The sequence below is a fragment of the Phyllobates terribilis genome, unplaced genomic scaffold, assembly GCF_046119375.1.
Source record: "Phyllobates terribilis strain yellow unplaced genomic scaffold, ASM4611937v1 Scaffold_5__5_contigs__length_657084704, whole genome shotgun sequence".
Taxonomy (NCBI): Eukaryota; Metazoa; Chordata; class Amphibia; order Anura; family Dendrobatidae; genus Phyllobates; species Phyllobates terribilis.
In genome coordinates, this window is record NW_027362765.1 from 419978846 (window position 1) to 419993963 (window position 15118).

At 41.5% G+C, this 15118-nt stretch overlaps 1 protein-coding gene across 1 annotated transcript in view; it reads left to right on the top strand.

The window, feature by feature from the left end:
• ADGRA1 (adhesion G protein-coupled receptor A1) overlaps positions 1-15118 on the top strand; it is a 1149356-nt gene that overhangs the window by 397326 nt on the left and 736912 nt on the right. Inside the window, exons 9-10 of the mRNA XM_073685204.1 lie at positions 9079-9277; positions 12837-12986. Of these exons, the coding sequence (XP_073541305.1) occupies positions 9079-9277; positions 12837-12986 (349 nt within the window). The remainder of the gene's footprint in view (positions 1-9078; positions 9278-12836; positions 12987-15118) is intronic.

Genomic DNA, 15118 nt, shown 5'->3' on the forward strand with positions numbered 1-15118 from the left:
ATATAAGCATTTTCGAGTTCTACATATGTTTTATTCTTACTTGCACCTTATACCCTTTGTCATGGCCCATGATACATGTTGTGAATTCACTCTTATTATATTGGATTAACTCCATTATGTACCCCTGCACTCCTGCATTTATTCTATCACACTGCTATGAATACTTATAATTGTTGTATTTGGAACTTTTTTTTAATGTTTTTTTAATAAAATATTTTATTTTAAGGGCACAATTGACTGTTTTATTTTGGCTCATGACATGTCCTTTTTTTTATACTATAATCAAGTTTTGCCCCTGTCATATATACAGTGTATCTGGATTAAGAACTTAACCCTTTGTCACAAGTATACCTAAACCTCAGATTTGTTATTTTGTAATGAGCCAATATAGACATAAGAAAGGTCCAAAGCTACCTAGGCTTCATGTTGCTCACAAGCCTATCCAGATATCACATAAGGCACATTTCTATGTAAACCTTACAATGTTCACAAGCATCATAAGCCTAGATTATCAAAGAGCTCCACACCACCAGTATGTGAAAGTTGGATAGTCCTAAGTAGCATGTATCATTTTCTCCTTTGCACTTCTTTCATAACCATCAACATTAGCACCAATGTTCACGAGCGCTGCATTACTTCAGTGATCTCACTGCACTATTCCCTTGCAAACTTCTACTTGAAGTTGAGAATGTTCACACAAATTCCCTGCCCTAAAGAATGGGCAGACCAGTAATATATGTCCAAGCAAATTAGGTCAGCAGAAAAGCCGCTGATTCTTAAACTAATTGAGAGACTCCTAGGAGGGTGCTCTATTCTATGACATCCATATGCACTAATTATCTTCATAAGGCAACTTCTTTAAAGGGAATCTGTCTCTTTGGAAAATGTTTTTTTACCTATAGATATAGGGTAAATTTGCAGGTAAATAGCATGACAATGCTGGCCAGCTGCTTTACTGAAAGTGCAGTTACCGGGAGAAAATTAACTTATTTCTTCCCGTGAGCCACCAACTTTCAGTCATTTTTTTTGCACAGAACATCTACAGCCACAGCTCACAGCATGGCTCACTATACTGTGAGTAGTAGCTGTGGGCATGTCCTAGCACTTTGATTGACAGCTCCCTCTGCACATATGTGACGGGTTTACAGCTCCTGCTCACAGTACAGTAAGTGGTGCTGTAATTGGTAACTGGAGCGCCCATGACTGAAAGCCGGTGGCTCCCGGGAAGAGGTAATTTAATTTTCTCCCGATAGCTGCACTCTTAATAAGATGGCTGGGCATCATTATAATGCCATTTACCTGCTGATTAACCCTATATCTGGAGGTAAATATTGTTTTCCGGATGACAGATTACCTTAAATGTCATCTATTAGTTTTTCTAACAATCTCGCTAATCGGATTCCGAGGTATTGCATAAACTGAGATTTTCTGGTACATAACTTACTTGACATTCTCTTCGGTTCTATCTATTCTCAAAAGATTTCAATACTGTACCATTTTTTTAGGAAGTTGTAGAAATAATTTCTACAATCCATCATTTGTACATATCATTGCTTGAAAGATTTGATCTTTTGTCGACATAGCCAAGCAATATATTATGTATTCTAGGCAGGCAAAGGACGGTTTTCAGTCTGTCTGGCATTAGTGCTAAAGGTTATTCTGACAAACAAATAGAAATACGTACTTTGCTATGGAAATGGTAAACTTTGAGGGAATAGCAAAAATGTTGCGCACCAGTATTTGTACCACACACAAATTATCATCTCTAACTGTGGCCAAAGATTTCACCTTGATGTAAAACTAACTAGTAGTGATGAGCGAGCATGCTCGCCACTGCTCGGTACTCGCCCGAGCATCTCAGTACTCGAGATGCTCAGAGCTCGCCGAGTACTTGCGCGATGCTCGGGCGGGAGCTCAGATCCCCGTCCTGCATGTTTGGCGCTATTTAGAGCACCAATCATGCAGGGATTGTCTGCCACTCACTGTAATGTCACAGCCATGGTGGTTGTGGCATTACAGTGATTGCCCAAATCGATGGGAACAGTGCTCACAGTGAAACATGAAAAGCCGGCAATTCATCAGCGGCCTACACCGGTACCGACAATTTAGAACAGAAAGAATAGAGCATCACACATAGATTAGATACACTGTGTGCAGAATTATTAGGCAAGTTGTATTTTAGAGGATTATTTTTATTATTGATCAACAACTATGTTCTCAGTTAATCGAAAAGACTCATAAATATCCAAGCTTAATATTTTTGGAAGATGGAATGTTTTTTTTTTAAGATTTGGCTATCTTAGGAGGATATCTGTTTGTGCAGGTAACTATTACTGTGCAGAATTATTAGGCAACTTACTAAAAACCTACTATAATCCCATCTCACTTGTTTATTTTCACCAGGTAAACCAATATCAGTGCACAAAATTTAGAAATAAACATTTCTGACATGCAAAAACAAAAACCCAAAAAATTAGTGATCAATATAGCCACCTTTCTTTATGATGACACTCAACAGCCTTCCATCCATAGATTCTGTCAGTTGCTTGATCTGTTTTCGATCAACATTGCGTGCAGCAGCAACCACAGCCTCCCAGACACTGTTCCCAGAGGTGTACTGTTTTCCCTCCCTGTTGATCTCACATTTTATGATGGACCACAGGTTCTCTATGGGGTTCAGATCAGGTAAACAAGGGGGCCATGTCATTATTTTTTCTTCTTTTAGACGTTTACTGGCCAGCCACGCTGTGGAGTAGTTGGATGCATGTGATGGAGCATTGTCCTGCATGAAAATCATGTTTTTAATGAACGATACCGACTTCTTCCTGTACCACTGTTTGAAGAAGTTGTCTTCCAGAAACTGGCAGTAGGTCTGGGAGTTGAGCTTCACTCCATCCTCAACCCATAAAGGTCCCACAAGTTCATCTTTGATGATACCAGCCCATACCAGTACCCCACCATCACCTTGCTGGCGTCTGAGTCAGAGTGGAGCTCTCTGCCTTTAACTGATCCAGCCTCTGGCCCATCCATCTGGCCCATCAAGAGTCACGCTCATTTCATCAGTTCATAAAACCTTTGAAAAATCAGTCTTAAGATATTTCTTGACCCATTCTTGACGTTTTATCTTATGTTTCTTGTTCAAAGGTGGTCGTTTTTCAGCCTTCCTTACCTTGGCCATGTCCCTGAGTATCGTACACCTTGTGCTTTTTGATACTCCAGTAATGTTGCAGCTCTAAAATATGGCAAAATTAGTGGTGAATGGCATCTTGGCAGCTTCATGCTTGATTTTTCTCAATTCATGGGCAGTTATTTTGCGCCTTTTTTGGTCAACACGCTTCTTGCGATCCTGTTGGCTATCTGCCATGAAACGGTTGATTGTTCGGTGATCACGCTTCAAAAGTTTGGAAATTTCAAGACTGCTGCATCCCTCTGCAAGACATCTCACAATTTTGGACTTTTCAGAGCCCGTCAAATCTCTCTTCTGACACATTTTGCCAAAGGAAAGGAAATTGCCTAATAATTAAGTACACCTTATATAGGGTGTTGATGTCATTAGTCAACACCCCTACTCATTACAGAGATGCACATCACCAGATTTACTTAATTGGTAGGTGGCTCTCAAGCCTATGCAGCTTGGAGTAGGACAACATGTATAAAAAGTATCAAAGTGATCAAAATACGCATTTGCCTAATAATTCTGCACGCGGTGTAGATAGAAACATGTCAGTCACATATATAATAAGTATAGTGACAGTGTTGGTTACTGTACTTGTTATTTAGTGTTAAAATAAAGCATTTATGAAAAAAAATAATAATAGTGTTTTCATGCACCCGTCTCTTTAAAAAAGCTGGCTGGCAATTCATCAGCGGCATGCTTCGGTACCCGACAATTTAGAACAGAAAGAATAGAGCATCACACATAGATTAGATGGATAGAAACATGTCAGTCACATATATGATACGTAGAGTGAAAGTGTTGGTTACTGTACTTGTCATTTAGTGTTAAAATAAAGGATTTATTAAAAAAAAAATTGGCGTAGGGTTCCCTGTAATTTTAGTCTCTAACGGAGGTTAAGCAGACGGCTGGGGCAGATGTTTGAAGCCTGGGAAGGGGGTAATACCCACGGAGCTTCCCAAGCTACTAATATCAGCCCCCAGCTGAATACCTAGCCTTTATCAGCTATTAAAATGGAGGACCCCCCAAAAAAATGACGTGGGGTCCCCCCTATTTTAATAGCTAGCAAAGGCTAGGCAGACAGCTGGGGGCTGATATTAATAGCCCAGGAAGGGTGCCATGAAAATTGGCCCCCTCCCAGGCTAGAAACACCAGCCGTCAGCCGCCCCAGAAAAGGCGCATCCACAGGATGTGCCAATTCTGGCACTTAGCCTCGCTCTTCCCACTGCCCTGTAGCTGTGGCAGTGGGGTAATATAGGGTTGGGGTTGATGTCAGCTTATAAAGCCAGCTGACATCAAGCCCAGGTTAGTAATGGAGAGGCGTCTATAAGACACCCCCATTACTAACCCCATAGTGAAAGTTAAAAAACAACACAAACACCCAGAATAAAGTCCTTTAATTGAAATAAACACACAATTCTTTAATGTTCTAAATTAAACCATACTTACCATCATGCCCATTCCAGCTGAAGCCAACGATCTCCTGCAATAAAAATAAAATAGTAAACCAACCTCATCCTTACCTTTCGATGGTTCCCAGGATGGCTCCAGCTCTGCTACATTCACATGACAGGCTGGATCGCAGCCGAAAGCTGCCATCCAGCTTGCCATGCCGCAGACACTGAGAAGCGCAGGCATGCTTGCGCTACTAAATGTCTGGCTGTGATGGCATCCAGATGAGCCGAGTTCATGTCCAATGAACTCAGCTCACCTCATGCACGTCACTGACAGCATGGGAGTATTCTCCTGTGCATGCGGTGAGCATGAGAGAATTCTCACACGCTGGGATGGCATTGAGATGACAGGCTAGATGGTAGCTGAGCGCTGCCATCCAGCATGCCATCCTTCATAGAAACTGCAGAGCGCAGGCATGCTTGCGCTCTGCAGTGTCTCTGAAGGATGACAAGCTGGATGGCAGCGCTCAGCTGCGATCCAGCCTGTCATCTCAATGCCATCCCAGCGTGGTGAGAATTCTCCTGCTGAAGCGCTGAGCACAGGAGATTTCTCCCACGCTGTCAGTGACGTGCATGAGGTGAGCTGAGCTCATTGGACATGAACTCGACTCATCTGGATGCCGTCACAGCCAGACACTGAGGAGCGCAATCATGCCTGCGCTTCTCAGTGTCTGCGGCATGGCAAGCTGAATGGCAGCTTTTGGCTGCGATCCAGCCTGTCATGTGAATGTAGCAGAGCTGGAGCCGTCCTGGGAACCATGGAAAGGTAAGGATGAGGTTGTTTTATTATTTTATTTTTATTGCAGGAGATCGTAGGCTTCAGCTGGAATGGGCGAGATGGTAAGTATGGTTTAATTTAGAACATTAAAGAATTGTGTGTTTATTTCAATTAAAGGACTTTATTCTGGGTGTTGTGTTTTTTTTAAATACTTTACTAGAAATTCATGGCAGTTATGTCTAATATTGGCGTGACCCCATGAATTTCGGGCTTAGGGCCAGCTGATAATACCAAGCTGGCCCTAACCCCTTTATTACCCAGTGAGCCACCGCACCAGGGCCCTGGATGAGTTGGGAATAGCGCCAGAAGATGGCGCTTCTATGAACGCGCCATTTTCTGGGGTGGCTGCGGACTGCAATTTGCAGCGGGTGGGGCCCAGAAAGCTTGGGCCTCCCTGCGCTGCAGATTCCAGCCCCCAGCTGCCTAGTTGTACCTGGCTGGACACAAAAATAGGGCGAAGCCCCACGTATTTTTTTTTTTAATTATTTCATGAAATAATAAAAATAAAAAGGGCTTCCCTATATTGTTGTGCCTGGCCAAGTACAAATAGGCAGCTGGTGGTTGGGGGCAGCCCGTTCCTGGATGCTGTATCTGGCTGGACACAAAAATAGGGCGAAGCCCCACGTCAATTTTTTTTTAATTATTTCATGAATTTCATTAAATGAAATGAGTCCAATGAACTCAGCTCACCTCATGCACGTTACTGAGAGCGTGGGAAAATTCTCCTGCGCTCAGCGCTTGAGCAGGAGAATTCTCCCACGCTGGGATGGCATTGAGAAGACAGGCTGGATCGCAGCTGAGCGCTGCCGTCCAGCTTGTCATCCTTCAGAGACACTGCAGAGTTCAAGCATGCCTGCGCTTCTCAGTGTCTGCGGCATGGCAAGCTGGATGGCAGCATTCTGCTGCGATCCAGCCTGTCATGTGACTGTAGCAGAGCTGGAGCCATCCTGGGAACTATGGAAAGGTAAGGATGAGGTTGCTTTATTATTTTACTTTTATTACAGAAGACATTGGCTTCAGCTGGAATGGGCATGATGGTAAGTATGGTTTAATTTAGAACATTAAAGAATTGTGTGTTTATTTCAATTAAAGAACTTTATTCTGGGTGTTTGTGTTTTATTTAACTTTGACTATGGGGTTAGTAATGGGGGTGTCTTATAGACGCCTCTCCATTACTAACCTGGGCTTGATGTCAGCTGGCATTATAAGCTGACATCAACCCCAGCCCTATTACCCCACTGCCACCGCTACAGGGCAGTGGGAAGAGCGAGGCTAAGGGCCAGAATTGGCACATCCTATGGATGCGCCATTTCTGGGGCGGCTGACGGCTGGTGTTTCTAGCCTGGGAGGGGGCCAATATTCATGGCACCCTTCCTGGGCTATTAATATCAACCCCCTAGCTAGCCTTTGCTAGCTATTAAAATAGGGGGGACCCCACATCATTTTTTTGGGGGGTCCCCCATTTTAATAGCTGGTAAAGGCTACGTATTCAGCTGGGGGCTGATATTAGTAGCCTGGGAAGCTCCGTGGGTATTACCCCCTTCCCAGGCTTCAAACATCTGCCCCAGCCGTCCGCTTAACCTCCGCTAGAGACTAAAATTACGGGGAACCCCACGCCAATTTTTTTTTAATAAATCCTTTATTTTAACACTAAATGACAAGTACAGTAATCCACACTATCACTGTACTTATTATATATGTGACTGACATGTTTCTATCTATCTAATCTATGTGTGATGCTCTATTCTTTCTGCTCTAAATTGTCGGGTACCGAAGTATGCCGCTGATGAATTGCCATCCGGCTTTTTTAAAGAGACAAAAACACTATTATTTTTTTTTAATAAATCCTTTAACACTAAATAACAAGTACAGTAACCAACACTGTCACTGTACTTATTATGCATATCTATCTAATCTATGTGTGATGCTCTATTCTTTCTGTTCTAAATTGTCGGATACCGAGGTATGCCGCTGGTGAATTGTCGGCCGGCTTTTTTTAAAGAGACGGGTGCATGAAAATCGGAGGGCACTAGTGTGTTCCAAGTGCCCTGCTATGTTTCTTATGCACCCTCCTATATACCCTGCCTGCCTGTCTGTCTTTAAATTCTGCCTGCCTGACGTTTAATTGAGCACCATTCCCATCGATTTGGGAAATTTTTGACCTTCTGCAGACCGCCGGGGGGGACCACCAGAAAAATGCTCGAGTTTCCCATAGACTTACATTGGGCTTGTTGCTCGGGTCGAGCACCCGAGTATTCCAATGTGCTCGACCTGAGCTTCGAACACCCGAGCATTTTAGTGCTTGCTCATCAGTACTAACTACAAAGATAAAAATGTGATAAGGAATTGAGAAATGGAAACACATGAAAACTCACTGTGCATAAACCAATTTTCTGAATGTTCAGGAGCTGGGCAAGCGCAGCTTTCAACTTGGTAGTGATATGAGGAATACTTTTATTTGCGCTTGTGCAAATCCTGAAACTAGCGCATGTGCATTGTGTCTCCATGGAGGTAGCAGAAGATTATTGAAGGTCATGTTCAGTAACATGACTATCTATCAATTTTAATATTTTAATTTCAGGATGAGAACAGTGTTCTGTTGGAGCAGGAGGCTTAGCTTCAGAAATGGATATGGTTTTCTAGAGTAAAAAAATAACTGTACAGAACATCTAGTGGGAATACAGTAGTAAGTTGCCTATATGCCTATTTCAGGAATATTTGTAAGAAGCAGCCAACCCTTTTTAAGAATGTATATGTCATAAAGACAGACTATACAACTGTTGTGGGGTATTTGGCCACAGATCTGTGTAGTCCTATTCCTACTATTGTGTGGCAAGAATTTGTGTAGGTCCTATCCCTACTACTGGATAGAAAGAATTTGTGTAGGTCATATCCCTACTAGTGGGTTTCAAGAACTTATGTAGGACCTATCCATACTACTGGGTGGCAAGAACTTGTGTAGGTCCCATCCCTGCTCGTGGGTGGCAAGAATCTGTGTAGGTTCTATCCCTACTACTGGGTTGCAAGAACTTGTGTAAATCCTATCCCTACTACTGGATAGAAAGAATTTGTGTAGGTCATATCCCTACTAGTGGGTGGCAAGAACTTGTGTAGGACCTATTCCTACTACTGGGTGACAGGAACTTGTGTAATTCCTATCCCTACTACTGGGTGGGAAGAACTTCTGTAGGTCCTATTCCTACTACTGAGTGGCAAGAACTTGTGAAGGTCCCATACCTACTGCTGGGTGGAAATATGTGTAGGTCCCTATCCCTACTACAGGGTGGCAAGAACTTGTGTAGGACCTATTATTACTACTGGCTGCAAGATCTTGTGTAGGTCCTGTCTCTACTACTGGGTGGCAAAAACCTGTGTAGGTCCTATCCCTACTACTGGGTTGCAAGAACTTGTGTAGGACTCCTTTCTCCAGAGCATCTGTTTTTTTACAAAACAAATGCATGGGAAATTGGCCTAAATATCATGTGGAGGGCCACTCATTCACCAGGCAGTTCTATATCTTAGGTGGAAAACCTTGGCATCTTATTAGCTGACCTATTTTAATTCTTGGTGCGGAGTCCCCCCCCCCTTAAGATGATTAATATATGATTGTGTTTTTTTTTCTATATTGCTATGTTTAAGTAATTTTTATTAATACTATTTGTATCTCATAGATGGCCTAGAACAATAGGTGGGATGACTGCATTACAAGTCTGCAAACAGTTTTCTATCAGTTCATTAGTCTATTCCGATGCAGAAGGAGAGCGAAAAGCCTGGCGTAAGTGTGACAGGGCTGGAATCTGGAAAGAAGAAGACTATACCGCCTGTCCCTTTTCAATTGAAATGACAAGACATCTTCATGCCTTCAGCCTGGTAAATATTCCTTCCCAATCACTAAACATTTGACAATAATTATTTCCCTCTTTAGTGAATAATTTATATTGAATGGACTATGATAACTACATGCTTTGGAATTTGCTAAAAAGCGACATCTGAATATAAGAAAGTATTGTCTACGGAGATACGGTAATTAGAAAGGGCTTTACGTCATACTAGTATGAAAATAATTAAACATTTGATGACTTTTGTGAACCAAAACTGATGATTTTTTTTGCGATTTAGCATCTCCCTGACACTGTTCAAAATGAATGGGACAAGTGGGAGGGGTTTAGTGGAGGTGACCGTACCTCCTTAGAGAGTCTTTAAAATATGTGCAGATGTTAAAGTGACCGTGTAGACAGAAGCAGAAAAATCATATGTAAGTCAGTACCTACAGGGGATGATTACTTGCTATTTGTTTGCCTTAGATTCTGCTGATGGACTGTTTTTAAACTCAACTTCACTAGAGACAATCTATAATCTGTGACCACAGCTCCACTGCCTGCAGGGAGTGTGAGATATTCTGAGACACATCTACTGTCTTATCATTAGCTTAGACTACGGCTCATTCCCTCTTCTCTCTAGCATTGCGTCCTCAGATTGGTTGCTGTGTTTAAACACTAGTCCGCCATATACTCACTAGGAATCAATGTATGGTTTGCCTTGCAGCAAGAACAAAATGGTTATAAAGTACAGATTATTAATCCACTAGTGAGAAAAGGTGGACAGCAGTGTGAGCAGTCTCTTCTTACCTCAGCTCCCCTGGTATTTTCAGTACCGATAACAGCTGATCGGCGGGGGTGCCGGGTGTCGGACCCCGGCCAATCAGACATTGATGACCTATCCTAAGGATAGGCCATCAATGTAAAAGTAGTGGGCAACCTCTTTTATAGCACAGCTTTGGCTACAGAAACAAAACGAAAAAAAAGTTTTATTTGCTCTTTTTGTACAAGTTAATATTCTGGATGTAACACCCAGACTCACTGTAGTTTTACTAAGTCGAATTTAAAGGGTGCCTGTCCTATCACACAAAACATATAGAAAAAAGACAATCTTGCTGTCTTAAACCCTACGATTTAAAATAGCTCTTGGTGCACTTACAGTGCGTACGGAAAGTATTCAGACTCCTTTAAATTTTTCACTCTTTGTTTCATTGCAGCCATTTGGTAAATTCTAAAAAGTTCATTTTTTTTCTCATTAAAGTATACTCTGCACCCCATCTTGACTAAAAAAAACAGAAATGTAGAAATTTTTGCAAATTTATTAAAAAAGAAAAACTGGAATATCACATGGTCATAAGTATTCAGACCCTTTGCTCAGTATTGAGTAGAAGCACCCTTTTGAGCTAGTACAGCCATGAGTCTTCTTAGGAATGATGGAACAAGTTTTTCACAGCTGGATTTGGGGATCCTCTGCCATTCCTCCTTGCAGATCCTCTCCAGTTCTGTCATGTTGGATGGTGAACATTGGTGGACAGCCATTTTCAGGTCTCTCCAGAGATGCTCAATTGGGTTTAGGTCAGGGCTCTGGCTGGGCCAGTCAAGAATGGTCACAGAGTTGTTCTGAAGCCACTCCTTTGTTATTTTAGCAGTGTGCTTAGGGTCATTGTCTTGTTAGAAGGTGAACCTTCGGCCAAGTCTGAGGTCCAGAGCACTCTTGAAGAGGTTTTCATTTAGGATATCTCTGTACTTGGCCACATTCATGTTTCCTTCAATTGCAACCAGTCGTCCTGTCCCTGCAGCTGAAAAACACCCCCATAGCATGATGCTGCCCCCACCATGTTTCATTGTTGGGATTGTATTGGCCAGGTGATGAGCAGTGCTTGGTTTTCTCCACACATACCGCTTAGAATTATCACCAAAAAGTTCTATCTTCGTCTCATCAGACAAGAGAATCTTATTTCTCATAGTCTGGGAGTCCTTCATGTGTTTTTGAGTAAACTCTATGCGGGCTTTCATATGTCTTGCACTGAGGAGAAGCTTCCGTTGTGTCACTCTGCCATAAAGGCCCGACTGGTGGAGGGCTGCAGTGATAGTTGACTTTGTGGAACTTTCTCTCATCTCCCTACTGCATCTCTGGAGCTCAGCCACAGTGATCTTGGGGTTCTTCTTTACCTCTCTCACCAAGGCTCTTCTGCCACGATTTCTCAGTTTGGTTGGACGGCCAGGTCTAGAAAGACTTCTGGTGGTCCCAAACTTCTTCCATTTAAGGATTATGGAGGCCACTGTGCTCTTAAGAACCTTGAGTACTGCAGAAATTCTTTTGTAACCTTGTCCAGATCTGTGCCTTGCCACAATTCTGTCTCTGAGCTCCTTTGGCAGTTCCTTTGAGCTCATGATTCTCATTTCGTCTGACATGCACTGTGAGGTCTTATATAGACAGGTGTGTGCCTTTCCAAATCAAGTCCTATCAGTTTAATTAAACACAGCTGGACTCCAATGAAGGAGCAGGACCATCTCAAGGAAGATGACAAGGAAATGGACAGCATGTGACTTAAATATGAGTGTCTGAGCAAAGGGTCTGAATACTTATGACCATGAGATATTTCAGTTTTTCTTTTTTTAATAAATTTGCAAAAATTTCTACATTTCTGTTTTTTTCAGTCAAGATGGAGTGCAGAGTGTACTTTAATGAGAAAAAAATGAACTTTTTAGAATTTACCAAATGGCTGCAATGAAACAAAGAGTGCAAAATTTAAAGGGGTCTGAATACTTTCCGTACCCACTGTACCAGGTGCAGGAGCTGTCACAATTATCATGATCTCTAACTTGCCATACATTTTTTTTGAGTGTGTGGTTCCTCTTCATCAGCATTCTTTCGGCACTATAAGTGTGAGGACTTCCTCTCCTTTCACTTATAGGAATATATTACACTGGCCATTGTGCCTTAAATTGAATGCCCAGCCAATTTCTCAGTTATGCATTTATGCAGTTTGGCAGGTAGGTGAGCATGAGCAGAGTGCTAAAGTCCTGCCCCTACTTCTTGCAACGCATCTCGCCATCTCTGTGCTACACCTGACAACAAGCGATGGACATCAAGTGACACACAAGAGAGACGTCTACTGGCTGACACTTTAATCATACAATATATTTTATGATTTTTAGATTTTTTAATCATCACATTATCTATCACATGAGATCAAGTTGTCATAAAGTACAATAACCATACCACCATGTGGATCTGTGGTGGTTCCAGAGAGCTGTGGTGGTTTGAGTGATACATCCAGAGAATGAACAGTTAAACAAAGGAATATTATGGGAGGCATTAGTGTGATACCTTGTATTGCACCCTCATTTTTTGCATTGTTAAAGGCTAACCTACCAAAAGTAAGAGTCTACCAATCTATTCCTATGGAGCCCCATGTTATTGCTGTATTTGCTGTTTCATTAACAATTCTTAACTGTTTAAATAGTACAAAGTCTTACACAAGAGGGCACATACATTGTGTAAATTATATTTCTATTTAAGGTCAAACAGGTTGTACTTGTAAGTAGATTATAGATTTCCTTTACTGACACATTAAACACCATACTTTGCAATTATATGCTTCTAGGTGCCTGTAAATGACACCAACGTCCTTGAATATGCTCAACAACTAATGACCTACACCAGGGGAGCTTCGGACTTCACTGATAAGATGGATGTGTTGCTAGTGGCAGACATGATGGAAAAGATGATAACCTTTGTGGGACAAATTAAACACGTAAGTTTGAAATTCGTTGCAAAAAAAGCCATTAAATCTACAGTGGAAAGATTACACAAGTGAAGCTTATAACTGAGCTAAGACCTGTGGCTATTGTTAATGAAGACATAGGCAAGGCTAACATGTCTTTGGTCTCTTAGAATTTAAAGTTTATGGACACTTTTGACATGAGAAAAATGATTTTTACCTTTGTTAATTTCAGTCTGTATTCTTCATTCTTTCATTAATTTTCATTCCTCTGATACTCAGATACAGTCTGAATTAAGTTTCAGATTTTTCTCTTGTGGGAGTGTCTCTCCCAGTAATATAGGCTGGATATGAAGTCTGTGTATTTCCAGGGTGTTGCCATCTTCTAATGCTTTCATGAATGATCACAGCTCCAACACTGTACCTGTTTTTCTATGTGCTTTCTTCCTCTTCTGTTTTTACTGCCCACCCTGAGATACTTTCTCCCCTCTCCAGCGCAGATATAAGTACATCGCAGTTCCTCCTGCTATCTCTAACCCTGAGAGAAGGGGGGAGCAGAGAGAACAAGAAACTCTGATCAATTTGTATAAGTTTTGTAATATCACTCAACTATATACAGGGTCAATAGACAGTCTACTACAGTAAAATGGTTATTTTCTTCTGAAAACTATTTAGAAAGTTGCTTAACTTTGCATATAAGTTTAAGCATTTTAGGTATATACAGTATAGCCTTGAAGAACCGTGAAGGGGTTCCAGGATGATCATTCCTTCACCAGTTTCACAAACTCAGTTTCCAATGTGAGAACCATAAAGTTAAGATAGACTTTATAACCTACTTTTTCGTACTTATGGTCTGTTGATGGTAAGGACATGGGGTATTATAAGGGGTATCATGACTAAAGCTCCTACTCTCTTACACAAGGTTTAAATATAGGAATTGACTACTGTATGTGACTGATAATGGACCATTGGAAATAAAGAGCCCTATTTCAGATTGGCCCCACCAGCAAGGTAATTTTGGCCAATGTGAAAATGGTCTATACAATTTAGGCATTCAGATGACTTTTGTTTATAAATATTAGGAATAGTATGTAAAATCCATTCTGTACCACCTACATTGCACTTGGCAGCAACCCAGTGGGCCAGCGCCCAACAGGCCTCATAGAGTGATGGTGAATTCCATGAAAAACATTGGGATCCACAGAAAAGATCTAACGCTTATGTTCAATTCAATTAAAGTCCCCTCTCAAAACAAAGCATTAGAAAAAAGTATGAAAGCACCACCCTTCTTTCCTATAAGAGAATCTTGTTTAATTCGCGCAGCAGCGCCCCATTTCTTTGTTCTGTTATGTTGTGTTGACTGTGCAATGATTTATGTTGAAGAATGACTTGTTGGTAGCGCTGATTGGATATATTTGAGCAGATTTGAATTTTACTTGAGTTTTACAAAAATTTGCATTTGGCAAAATGTGGAGTTTTAGTCATTTTTCTGGACCTTAAAGGTCCAACAAAAAATGTAAAAAAAAAAAAAAATTCTTATACTCACTTCACCAAAAAGGACCGAACGGGTGACGGTGAGGAGCGGAGGGGCTGGAGAGGTGAGCGGGGGATGAGTATAATATTTTTTACATCTTACGTTTATTAGGCTGTGGAGTCTAGGGAGATCTCAGAGCATGATATTAATTAATTAAACGTTAAATTCGCAGAGTATAATTTCTCTGGAAATCGAATTTCCTGGGAAAAATTGCATGAACAGGTAAATTCAAATTTTGCTTGATCTGCTCCTCTACTGGTTGGCATTACCTAGCATGGTGAGTTTATTAACTATTCGGACAGTAGTGGAAGAAGTTTTGTGGACTGCTTCAAAGGGTGAAGTGTATCATGCTCTTTTCCAATGTACTAATATTTAAAGGAGTTGTCCACTACTTATACAGTATACTGAAGGCCTTTCCTTAGGATAGGTCATCAATAATAGATTGGTGGGGGTCCAACAGCCATCTGTTTGCAGGTCTGGCAGAGGTCAGATGTAAGCAGTGGACAATGCTGGAGCAGTACACCTCCAAACACTGTGCAGTGGCTGTTCCCAGGTATGTAATTAAGCTCCTTATTACTTCAATGGGATCTTTACTGCAGCACCCAAGAATGGCCGCTACACATTCTTTGAA